The sequence below is a fragment of the Lepisma saccharinum genome, chromosome 27 (genome assembly GCF_977018435.1).
Source record: "Lepisma saccharinum chromosome 27, izLepSacc3.1, whole genome shotgun sequence".
Classification (NCBI taxonomy): domain Eukaryota; kingdom Metazoa; phylum Arthropoda; class Insecta; order Zygentoma; family Lepismatidae; genus Lepisma; species Lepisma saccharinum.
The window spans coordinates 53,852,154-53,865,798 of NC_139255.1; the positions used below are offsets into that span (position 1 = coordinate 53,852,154).

The following is a 13,645-nucleotide window of genomic DNA, read 5'->3' on the forward strand; positions in this document are numbered from 1 at the left end:
TGTTTGGAACAAACGATTTGAAATATTTTTTCAACACAGTCAATTTCATATTAGCTAATAATGGAAATCAAGCACACAAACTGTATTTTTGAATGGCAGAAAATGAATGAGAAATGCATTCCGAAGATACATGTGTAACTTTCATGTACAACATATGTTTTACACATATGCAACATGGAGCAACATAAAATAGAAAATACACATGCAACAAGCTAACATTAAATTGTATACGTATTCAAAGCTTATTCAATACAAAAATACAACAAATACAATTTAAATACATTACATTACAGAAAACAAGCAGATTGCAAGCGAAGCGAGCAAGAAAATTTTTAGATCCAATTGAAAACAATATTGATTTAATAGGGTGCAAATAATTTCCCTGGATGCCATGGCATTCTCTCTTTTACAACTTTTTTTTAGATCATTCAGCCCCCATGGTCAACTCCTGCCGCCCCTAGCTACAGCTCTGAACTTGACAAAAATGAGAAAAGCACATAATGCGAGCGAAGCAAGCAAGAAAACTTTACAAAATGTATTTTTATTTGCATAAAATTTAAAATCGAAGTGGGTAATTGCTCCTCTGTGGTCCCCTGCAGGTGCCCTTGGCCCTCAATGTTTGTTCCCCCCTTGTCCCCCTAGAATTGACTTCCCTCAAAGTTTGGGGGGGGCAATGACCCCCCCCCCTTTGTGGTTGCGTCACTGTATAATGCAGACATATTTAAGCAATATAAGTTTACTTTAGATACTTTAGGCTCACTGACATTGTTAGTCAACCTTATTCTGCACAGTTTGTCAGCTCAATTAACTTTGTATTAAGGTGAATACCATGCCCCTCCCTCCATCCAAACCGATTCTAAAGTCATAAGAGGTGGTGTTTCATTCCAACCCTATCGCCGCAATCACCCACAGGTAGGTAGAAAAACTGTACATAATAACCAGAATTCAAAATCAATAACAAGTCAATCAAACGATACGATCCCCCCAATTTTGTGTGAATATATATAGAATTGGTATAAAATTTTGTCCCTCCAAAAAATTCCCATGACGCAGGCACGTCATGAATCCCCCCTGTGGGCACCGCTTGTCCACAGTGGTATTAGTATTAGCTCAGTCCTAATACTCAGAATGAATTTCACAAATGCAAATACGTAAACATGAGTTTGTTAGTATTAGTGTACAAAGTAATACAGTACCTGCAATGCCCTCATTTTGTCTGCCTGCTTCTTCTTTTTCACGATAATTGCTCCTGTGACGAGTGCCATGACCACCAAAGCGCTGAATATCACACAACTCACCACTGCATACACCACCGTGTCATTATTTTCTGCAACAATAAATAAAAATTCATCATCGTAAAGCACCCTCTGATCCAAATAGCTTGGAGTTAATTCACATTTGGCCTGCAAGACACCTACTGTATCACCAGAAACCCACAGAATGGGTCTTCAACACTGAACTTGTTGTTCAGTTTGGTTCTAAGTCCACTTCATGCACAGAAAGGTTAATTGGGACTGGACCTACAGTTTAAAGTGGGATCCAAACAACTATGTACAGGGGATGGACAAAAATATGGAAACACCTACAAAGAAAAGCCGGAATGTTGTAGCTAATAAGGTGCAGGACTGCCTTTAGCTTCCAAAACGGCATGCAGTCTCCGAGGAATGGACAAATACAAGTCCTGGATGGTGGATAATGAAATCTTGCACCATTCTTCATGCAAAATATGGTCAGAATCCTCGTCAGTGTCCAACTGTCTGTCACTCAGTGCACATTTCCCTCCACGCAGGTGTTTATCTGATGACGTCTTACCGGACGCACTATTATGTCATTATGATCTTGGATACAGTCCCTCTCGATATGCCAAATAAGATCGCTACTTTAGTAACAGAGGTCCCTGCAAAGCGGGCACCAACAATTTGCCCTCCTTGAAACACTGTCAGCTCGAACACGATTCAATATCAACTGCACTGCAAGCTATCTACAGCGTAACTGTTGACTCCTACCAGTCTAACAGGGTCCTATCTCACGGCGCAAAACAAAAGAAAGTCGCACCGCATCCGATTTCAAGTGGAAAAATTGTGTCGATATCACGCGTTCCGATGTCGTGGTGTTTCCATATTTTTGTCCATCCTCTGTATGTCCACTGGGTATTGAACCCATGCTGTGAGCATGGTTTTCCCCAACATTGGTCACGTCGCTGCACTTGCATGCTCGTGTCTAGAGAAAAAAGGTTTGTAAAAAGGATGGCACTATGTAACCACGTGCATACTATTACTCCAATATCTCAAACAAATTTTACAGCATAGAGAAGCTTACATATTGAACAATTTATGTTGCAACCATTCATCCTCCTTGACCCAATTAGCCAAAAATGGCAGAAAAGCTACATAAAATGCAAGTACAGAGCATCTGTTGACAAACTGGATGCAACATCCGCATAGCTGGAACCGCTAGCTATTTAATGAAACAAGCTCGTACAATTGCATTGACAGTTACAATTAAAATGACCATGTATCTTGTTACAAGAGATGCTGGAAATGTTATCCTCCTACTTCCACACATTTAGGACATTCTTTCAGGAAATTTTTATTAACACGTATCAGTTTCTATTCTGAAATTACTTCAAGTTTCCTGATATTTTCTTTGAATTCTTCTAATGCATGTCATCAGGTTTAAAAGATTGATAGCTTGCCACGAATACATCACGGAAATGTCTGTCTCTTATGCAAAGCACCAGAGGTATTTTTGAGGAATATGTTCCAATCATGCTCCAACATCGTCTAGTTTCTACTCAGTAAGAACACGCCATTTCACCCTTCGCTTCTTATCAAGAACAGACCCTGGTTCTCTAAATTTGTTCACAAGTTTTCGAACAATGTCTCTGTGTGGAACAGGAACATCTGGGAATTCTAACTTCCCTACAATGACATAAGACTCGAACATAAAAAAAATCATTGTTTTAAATTGTACATATAGCATGGCATTATTAAACCACAGAAAAGCACCAGTACTACATAAACTAAAACAAAACAATCTGAAACACTTGTTAACACCTTTAACACTCCACAAACATGTGCAAACTGAACACCAGCTATCTGACACTGAAGCACTGATGCGTCCAATGCCAAAGTCAGCATACAGCTGTGAGTCTAATGCTGGCAGATGCATTCTCACTGCAGTCTCCACAAACAACTAACTACACCATGAAAAACACTGTACAATAGAGCACAATTCATTTGAGCATAAAAATAGCTACTGCAATGTGAATGCTACAATACAGAAAGAAACATTTCAACATCTTCCTTAACACAGAGAATAAGAAAAAGAATTCTCGGGAGGGGAAACCTGTGACACTGTCTCATCCTTACATACCAGAATCTATTTCCATAAACTCTTTTCAAGATATTACTTCACAAAGTAATTTGTTTTGATTTGACTTTTGTTACTTAGCGTCACTTTCTGCCACTTTTAGCTAATCACGAAGATGAGGATGAGTGGAGATGCGATGAAATTAATGAATGGACACTAACTGACAACACCCATGCCCAATCTGGGGTTCAAACCTTGCTGCGCTAACCACTCTGTCATGCAGGTAGGCACAAAACAGTTGGGAACGATCTGTTTGCCACTTAACACCACTTGCTATCCCTAGCATCGTAAGTTTTGCATTTGGAAGATGTTAACTTATGCTACCAAAGTTTGGAGACGTGAACTTACCAGCTCGCTGCCGTTGAAGCCTGGAAATGATACCTCCCTGTTTCGGTACGTTCAGATGTTCATGCTCCAAGCCTTCCAAATTAAGATTTCCGTCTCGGAGCAGCTTAACTATCACAGGAAGAATGTCATTCACCGATTTAGCGTCTGTGTCTACAAGATGAACGGTCACAACGATGCTGCCTGGAAAGTATATGATAATAACAATAAAGTTTCATACACACCATGTTCATAAATCATTACAATGTAATAAATCCCAAAAATTAGCCTCTGAAAGCGATGTTGCACATATCGCGAACATCAGGAACGTGCTTTATAAATAACATTTCTACTATCAATTACATTGGTGAGTTGGCATGTAGGAAAACAACATTTTGAGGATCATGTGCCTTCTTTGAAAAGCTGAATTTATCTCACTTCTTGGAAGCAGTCCAAAAATACCAAAAAGGGTGCGACAGGAGTCATAGCATGAGTAGAAAATAATGATACCGCTGGCAAGTGTCATTATACTGTGCTAGAATTGTCATTTTCAGTAGATTGTGCTTCAGTTGTTGTTTGATGTTACTGTGTGCAGTATGGTGCATTTCATGCGACAGACCTTGCCACAGAAAGTGATTTGCTGTTATGGTGACATCTCACGGCCAGCTCAGTCTCCAGATGTGTCCTCTTATGTGGTTTTCTTAAGCAAGACGTGCTCCAAACACATCCTGCTATGATCTTGGAACTGAAGGTTCGCATTAGAGATGACATTATCAATATCCGACAAACATGTTAGAATGAGTGATGGACAGCATCCGATGCCGCTTGGAAGAATGTGTGGCATGCTGCGGTACTCATTTACCAGGGGGTCATAATCAGACATAAATGAGTAAATGGTATTCCTTTCTGCACAATTAGGTACTAAGGTCATTCAATAACTTTTTTTTCCATATATAATGGCCACTTTAAATTATGCTATGAACACTGACATAACCTGTATATGATACAACTTGAATGTGATTGCAATAGGTTATTTATTTAACATGAACATAAGGTTACAAATAAAAGTCTCTGTTTCACTTACCAGGGTTTACAGTGATGCTTACAATCATAACCTCTGGCATATTGGTCTGATTGACTATTTGGATTTTGAGTATTTCCAGGAATTCTTGTTCCCTGTTTCCTATTTTCTTGTTAAAATCTTCATCAATCCTAAAAAACAAAAACAGAACAATTGTGATTATGTATCTTATAATTAGCATTATATTTCAACAAGAGTTGAACCAAACCAAGACCAGATTCTAGGAATACAGTGGGTGGCTATCTCGAAAGGCGTGAAAAAAAATCCAACTTGATTTAATTCAGTAGCAAAATGAACTTTCAATACACACACACACACACACACAAGAATGATGTACTTTACAGTGGTGGAAAATATATTTTATTTATTACTTTTATAGTGTAAGACAATATGAATTCTTTATCAGCTAGTTTTTCAATACTGGAAACAGATATTACACAAAATTGATATAATATTGCAATTGTTTCATGAAAAGCTAAGTGGTTGATTTAAATCCTTAGTTCATGAAACTACTATCCATGACAAAAATATTGTTTACGTGCATGTAAAATTGTACTCAATGGGAGAATAAATGTCAAATATACCTAATTGGAAAGCCAGAAGTGTCTGCTCTTACACAAATGCAAGACAAAGTGCTTTTACTCTGTCTGTTCCTTATTCAGACAAAAATGTTTGTAAAAGTGTGGTTATTTCGTGTGTTTTTTATGTACGTTGAATTCAATTGTGTGTATCTTCTTGTAAACCAGTCGTAAAAATATGAAATTTATTATGATTGAAGCTTGTTTATGTGGAAATATCTCAGCCATATATAATGTTGCTACAGTAACTACTGGTAATACTCAGTATGTCAAACTGAAGTATAGTTTGTCCACAACCTATTTAAAATGTTTTGATTGTCCTATTTTACTTTGCTTAAGAATCTATTTTTAGTGCACTACTACAACAAAATTGATTTTTCCAGAAAAATAGTATTTTTCTCTGACATTTCCAGGATTTCCAGACTGGTAGACACCCTGTAAAATGGCTGTATTTTGCACTAAATTACAGGCTACATATATATTAGATCAGTAAAATTATTGGCAGTTTTACAAGAAAAAAATAATTTAAAAAAACTCAAATCAGCTAATACAAATTTAGATCTCCCAACCCTACCAATTAAAAATGCAGAAAACTTACCAGAACGTTAAATTGCAAGCATCGCCTGCAATTCTCTTTACTAGTTTCTGTGGTGCAGTATTCAAAATGGTTGTTGATTTCACTGTTGTTGTAGTCGTCGTACTTTCTGCGCTTGTTGTAAGTAAGGTAGTTCTCTGCTTCTCAATAGGTTTCATTGTTGTGGGCATTGTTGTAGTTTCAGTTGTGGCCTTTAATGTTGTTGTAGGTTCAGTTGTTGTAGTTGCAGCTTCAGTAGTTGTAGTTGCAGCTTCAGTTGTTGTTGATGTTGTTTTTTCTGTTGTTGTAGTAACAGGAACTGTTGCTTCTGTTGCTGAAGGGTTTGAAACAAAAACCCTGGGAGAAAAAAATTATTTTGAAGAAGCAGCTTAATATGCAGCAGAATACTTGATATTTAAGAAAATACTAATTCATGATTTTGAAATTAATATCTACGTTGAAATATAAACTCAAAGCTCTACAAAGCAAGTTTTCAATGGGTGATGTCTGGTCAGCACATTGAGGCTTATTTTTAGTTAGCTTTCAAAAATGAAATATCCATATTGATTTCTGTTTAAAGAAGGTGTTGGCAAGCAGGAAAAATATTGTTTGCATATCACTGACATATTCCATGTCTTATATGTTTAATGAGTTATGGCATGTAACCCTTCAAAACGTTCTTGCATGAAGATTATGACTTCACTATTAATAGATATAAGCATATTTTGTTTTTGACAGAAAAACAAAATATCTGATATGTAAAAATTTTACTAATAGAATCACCTGATTCATAAAATTATCAGCATTGCTGATGGTGTATTGATAAAAATGCTTGTTCTCAAGTATACAAATTCAATACCCCTCCTGCCTTAGCATGTAACATGGTTATTCTCTCTAACACAGAATGATACTTACGCAAAATAACCTAACTGCGTACATGAACACTGAAACATTTTTGGATTGTTGTTAATGATTTTTCCATCACTACAAACAGTATCCCTCCAGGCTCTGTTGAACCATGCGTAGCACTGAAAAATGCAGAAACAAGAGATAAAACAAACGTATTCATTTTTAGGATATTTGGTAAACTGTTAGACTCCCATAAGGGAATTTCACTTTTCAAATATTTCTCTGTTATGCCAGATTTTAATATCCAAAATTTTCTGGACTGGTGCAACCACTTAGTAAAAAATTTACCTCCCCAAGCAGTCCCCTTCCACACTAGTTGCAGCGCAGTGATTGTAACATTTTCTTGCATAGATCCTGGACCATCTCAGTTGTGTCAAATTACACAGTCTTTCAATGTGATCTTCAGTTGAGGGAATAGAAAAAAGTCAGAGGTAGCCAAATCAGGCCAGTAGGGTGGGTGGTTAGGGGTGATAGCCATGTTATTCTTGGCCAAAAAGTACCTGGTGAACAAGGTAGCGTGAGAGAATGTGCATTGTCATGATGCAATGCTAGGTGTTTTGTCGCCAAACTTTCAGGCGACATCTCCACACGTTTTCATGCAGCTGCTGAAAAACATCACAGTAGTAGGTGGAACTGACTGTTTGGCCTGCTGAAACAAATTCCTTGTGCACAAGCCCCTTGATTTGATTTGGCTTATTTTACTCTGCTTCTCTCCCACTTTTGGCTAATTGCGAAGATGAGGAGGGGATAATGATATGATGAAATTGATGAAGGGCCACTCTCAAAGAATACTCATGCCCACGCCAGGATTAAAACGTGGGACAATCCACTTGATGTCATAAATAGTTATGAGCATGCTCTTGACTTTGCTCCTCAATCTCTCCTTTTTTGGGTGACTTTGGACTTTCCCAATGGGAGGATTGTTGCTTTGTCTCAGGGTTGTAACCTTAACCCATCATCACCTGTGAGGTGAGAAGAATGCATCGTTGAAGGCAACATGACGAAGCTCCTTCAAGGCGTTAACATGTTACTGCTGACACAATGCCTACCCAATTCAACTGTCAGAATCCGTTGGTATGCCCTATAACTAAGCAAGCATCAAGTAAACTTTGCAGCAGGTTTTCGCATATGTAGATCCAAATGTGCAAGCAGAATATAGTTCCACTGAGACGGGTTCTATTCCGACACAACTGCATACTTGCAAGAAAACAGTTATTTAATTTGTAAAATACAGACAAAATAATACATCCATTAGCAGCTATGTACTTGATCGGTTGTAATCACTGTGCAGACGAACTAGGACTCGCAGATTCACCAACTGGAGTTTTTGTATTGCGCTGAAGATCAAGAGCGAGTCGAACAAGACTGTATACATTGCAGAGCACGTGGAATCCGTGATACCAGTGTTGCACATCCCACTATTTTAACCCTATGTTTATTGTGATGTGATTGATTAATAATGGTGCTATACAGTGGCAAGAATGGCTGAATCAAGGTCTCTTGTTCAGCGTGTGGTTTTACCAGTGTGTTATTTTGGGCTTCATCCGAAGGGAAAAGCTCTTCAAATCAAGCAGGTTGTTTTAAATGCATAATCCTCCTTACGACAACATGATCAAAGTAAAACAGGACGTGAGGTGATTTGCCGTCAATGTGCGCATGAAATGCATCACGGGTGCTGAATGATTTGCGGTTTAAGTTTAGGAAGAGGACACGATTGTTTGCTGTTTGACGACAAAAGAATCTCCGAGGTATTAAAAGATATCGCCGTGATAAGAAACATGTCTATTATTTGGACGAGACGTGCTTTAACTCGGACGGGGCAGGGGGCGTACATTGAACGAAACATTGAAGGACACCACCGTGCAAAACCACCGCCAGGGCTGAAGAAACCAACAAGAAAAGAAGAGGGGGAAGGGGGAGGCTTATTGTTTCACCCACTGGCGGCAATGAAGTCTTTGTTGAAGGTGCATATTTACTGTTCCGTGCAAAGAAAGGGTGATTATCAGCAAGAAATGGACAGACCAAGATTTGAATCCTGGTTTAGTGAAGTGATTAATAAATTGAAACCAGAGTAATAGCAGCAGACAATGCACCTGATTGTCACCAATAACCAGTGGTCAGAAGTAGCGAGCTACTTGTAGCGTCGCTACTGTAGCTAGCTACAAAATTTGTAGCTGTAGCTGTAGCGACGCTACATTTTGAAAATTGTAGTTGTAGCGGTAGCGAAGCTACAAAATTCCTGTAGTTGTAGAGAAAATTTCGCTACAGCTACATTTTTTCTTGGCATTTTGAGGTGAATTTTGAATGTGGCAACAGTGTCAGAAAAAATCGACAATAACCCTTAATGTTGCAGGAGGTTCATAAAGACAGTCTATTACATGGAGATACAGATCATCTAGACTGTAGATTATAGATATCTGCGTAATTTATTTAATTAGTATCTGAAGAATTCAGATATCCAGATAACTAAGTGACATATATGAATATATTCCTGCTAACAGCTACGTTTTTTTAGCTGCATCGCTATTTTGGGGAGAAACATGCCTCGTTTGCTGCACCACTGGAAAAAAGTGCCTCGTTTGCGTCACCCCCGGAACAAATCCTGTGGATATGCATGGTGTAAGAGACACCAAAATGTCATTAATTGCTGTGTAAGACACAACTTGCAGTGCAAAAACGAGCGATGGAATTTCCACTGCACTGACAAGTGAATAGTGCCAGCAATAAATGGCTCAGTACGTTAACAGCATTGATCATCGTCAGTATATAGAACCTCACCAGCAAGAAATTATTGTTACAAGAATGATAGAGTTTCTGGAATTACAGTTATTTTCGAGATAGTATTTGTTCACAAATTTTAAAATTACAATACGTTTAGAACACTCAGGTTTACACAGGTTTTCCTCAATAATTTTATCATATTGCAAAAAGTATGTACAAGTTATTGACTTTCCTGCAGAAACGACAATTTTCTTTAGTTAATATATATAGTTTTCAAATTTATGTATTTCTCCTACTTTTGTGTCACTTTTCTGTAACTTTTGCTAATCATGACATCATCATCATCATCCTTCGCTGTTTCCTGCCTCTGGCTGGGTCGGCATAGAAGTCAAGCCTCTCCATTTTTTTCCTGGTCTTTCACAACTCCTCTCTTTCCAAGGTGTTCCAATCTTGTCTCCTAACACTCTCCACTATCTGCTCTTTCCACCGACATCTTAGTCTCCCCCTTGGCCTTATTCCCACTCCTTGTGCATTGTAAGCTCTTACTGGTAGTCTTTCTGCATCCATCCTCTTCATGTGTCCGAACCATCTCATCTGTGCCTGATCTATTCTGTCCTGAAGCTTCACTACACCCACTGTCTGTCAAATCTCCTCATTTCTCATTCTATCCCTTCTAGTCTTCCTCACAAGACTCCTTAAAAAATTAATCTCCACTGCCTGCATCTTTTCTTTGTCTCTCTATGTCATTGTCCCAAGTCTCTGCTCCATAAGTAATTATTGGCACATAGTATGTGTTACATATTACCTTCTTGCATTTCATAGGTACATCCCTATTCCATATTAATCTTCGAACGCTTTGATATAGTCCACCACCATTCATTTGTCCTCCTTTGTTTACCTCCTCATCTATTCTTCCACTTCTCTCAATCATGACAATGAGGATAAATGGTTTATTTAATTATTCTCTTATCTATAGTTGCTTTCTGCCACTTTCAGCTAATTGTGAGAACGAGGAAGAATGATAATGAAATATTTATTCTCAAGAAAAAAATGTTGATGTGAACATAAATACTTAATTCTACCAAATTTTATTTGTGTATAATTGTAATAATTATGTAATTTGGGTAACACCCTAATTGCAATATTCATATATCAAATTTGAATTCATATGCCACTTGCATAGGTATGCTATTCTCAAAAACTATAGTAAAAATAAGTAACTGAAGTAACATTGCTATCAAAATTATCAAATGACTGGAATCATTATAATGAATAACAGAATCTATTTACCAGTAGTAGGGGATTTTTTAATACCCATATCGTTGTTTTTAAGTTTTTTTTTATGCAGAAGTAGCGCAAAAAGTAGCGAAGTAGCGAGTAGTGAACAGGAGTAGCGTAGCGAGCTACTTTTTGGTAAATGTAGCTGTAGCGAAGCTACATTTTGGAAGAGCAGCTGTAGTTGTAGCGAAGCTACTTTTAAAATGTAGCGTTCTGATCACTGCCAATAACAAATCATGCTTTTTTTTTTTTTTTCTGGTATGACTTGAAGTGCGTGTGTCTTACAGTAACAGATGTATTGCGAACGAAGCAACCAACTTTTTCATAAATGTATTTCTTTCCAAACCAAAAACAATAATTTGTCATTAAATTTAAGAGCGGCCTATCGTTGTTTTCTTTTATCTTTGTTTATTTTTCTTTTTGCGTGCTCGAAATATACACACATGCTCTCATGTTTGAAGTTATTTCGCATTTATATTAAGTAATGACACATTTATTAAATACTCTATGCGCATAAAGTACTTCTAAAATTTTATGTTTCAGGAGACAAAAAGAAGAAAAAATACATTCTGCTTGACATGCATGCGGGTTTTGATGGGGTGTGCGGTTGGCAATACTGTGGATTTTCTCAGTGTCTGCGATGTAAGCAGCTCGGCAGTTGAGGAAAGACTGGCGCGGAAGATTCTGAGCTCAGTTCTCGCGCAGATTGATACATAAAACCTGTTGCAAACTTAGCTTGACGCTTGGCTTAGGGGCATGCATATTTCGTTTTTGACGAAAACATGAAATGTGAAATAACCAGTGATCAGAACGCTACATTTTAAAAGTAGCTTCGCTATAAGTACAGCTACTCTTCCAAAATGTAGCTTAGCTACATCTACCAAAAAGTAGCTCGCTACGCTACTCCTGTTCGCTACTCGCTACTTCGCTACTTTTTGCGCTACTTCTGCATAAAAAAAACTTAAAAACAACCATGTGGGTATTTAACAAATCCCCTACTACTGGTAAATAGATTATTATTTATTATCATGATTCCAGTCATTCGATAATTTTGATAGCAGTGTTACTTCAGTTACTTATTTTTACTATAGTTTTTGAGAATAACATACCTATGCAAATGGCATTTCAATTCAAATTTGATATATGAATATTGCAATTAGGGTGTTACCCAAATTAATGAATACAACTATACACAAATGAAATTTGGTAGGATTGCTTATTTATCTTCACATCAACATATTTTTCTTGAGAAAAAATATTTCATTTTTTAATAGACTGATATGAAGGCACCAATTTGAATGAAAATTACCTGGGGCCCTTCGTTTACAAAAGGGCTCCAGGTTCGATACACAGCAGAGGCACATAGTGGCTCGGATCCAGTCTCGATCAGCTTATCTATGCATAAAATTGACTCAAAACAAAAACTAGGAAAGATGTCAAGTTAGGAGGATCGGATCCTCCTCCATTCTCCACACTGCTCATCATTCATCATTCTCCCTCGTTCTCACAATTAGCCGAAAGTGGCAGAAAGCGACTATAGATAAGAGAATAATTAAATAAACCATTCATCCTCATTGTCATGGTTGAGAAAAGTTGAAGATTATATGAGGAGGTAAACAGAAGAGGACAAATGGGTGGTGGACTATATCAAAGCGTTCGAATATTAATATGGAACAGGGATGTACCTATGAAATGCAAGAAGGTAATATATAACACATACTATGTGCTAATAATTACGTGACATAGAGAGAGAGAAAAAAGATGCAGGCAGTGGAGATCAAATTTCTTAAGGAGTCTATGGGAGAAGACTAGAAGGGATAGAATAAGGAATGAGGATATCAGACAGACAATGGGTGTGGTGAAGCTTCAGGACAGGATAGATCAGGCACAGATAAGAAGGTTCGGGCACATGAAGAGGATGGATGCAGAAAGACTACCAGTAAGAGCTTACAATGCACAAGGAGTGGGAATAACGCCAAGGGGGAGACCAAGATGTCGGTGGAAAGAGCAGATAGTGGAGAGTGTTAGGAGAAGAGGACAAGATTGGAACACCGTGGAAAGAGATGAATAGTGGAAGACCAGGAAATAATGGAGAGGCTTGACTTCTATGCCGACCCAGTCAAAGGCAGGAAACGGGTAAGGATAATGATGATGATGTCATGATTAGCAAAAGTTACAGAAAAGTGACGTAAAAGTAGAAAAAATACATAAATTTGAAGTATATTAACTAAAGAAAATTGTCGTTTGTGCAGGAAAGTCAATAACTCGTACATACGTTTTACAATATGATACAATATATTGAGGAAACTGTTGTGTAAACTCGAGTGTTCTAAACATATTGTAATTTTAAAATTTGTGAACAAAGATTATCGCGAAAATAATTGTAATTCCACAAACTCTATCATTCTTGTAACAATAATTTCTTGCTGGTGAGGTCCTATATACTGACAATGATCAATGCAGTTAACGTACTGAGCCATTTATTGCTGGCACTATTCCTTTGTCAGTGTAGTGGAAAATCCATCGCTCGATTTTGCACTGCAAGTTGTGTTTTACACAGCAATTAATGATATTTTGGTGTGTCTTACACCATGGATATCCACAGGATTTGTTCCGGGGGTGATGCAAGCGAGGCAATTTTTTCTAACGGTGCAACAAACGAGGCCTTTCTCCCCAAAAATAGCGATGCAGCTCAAAAACATGTAGCTGTTAGCTGGAATATATTCATATATGTCAGTTAGTTATCTCCATATCTGAATTATTCAGATACGAATTAAATAACATGCAGATATCTATAATCTACAATCT

The 13,645-nt window shown here is 37.6% G+C and overlaps 1 protein-coding gene across 3 annotated transcripts in view; it reads right to left on the reverse strand.

The window, feature by feature from the left end:
- LOC145980294 (uncharacterized) overlaps positions 1–13,645 on the reverse strand; it is a 224,749-nt gene that overhangs the window by 16,474 nt on the left and 194,630 nt on the right. For all 3 annotated transcript variants that reach the window (XM_083113312.1, XM_083113313.1, XM_083113314.1), the window contains 5 exons: positions 6,845–6,957; positions 5,954–6,286; positions 4,781–4,908; positions 3,721–3,900; positions 1,197–1,327 (listed from right to left, as the gene is read on the reverse strand). In XM_083113312.1, coding sequence (XP_082969438.1) covers positions 1,197–1,327; positions 3,721–3,900; positions 4,781–4,908; positions 5,954–6,286; positions 6,845–6,957 — 885 coding nt within the window. The remainder of the gene's footprint in view (positions 1–1,196; positions 1,328–3,720; positions 3,901–4,780; positions 4,909–5,953; positions 6,287–6,844; positions 6,958–13,645) is intronic.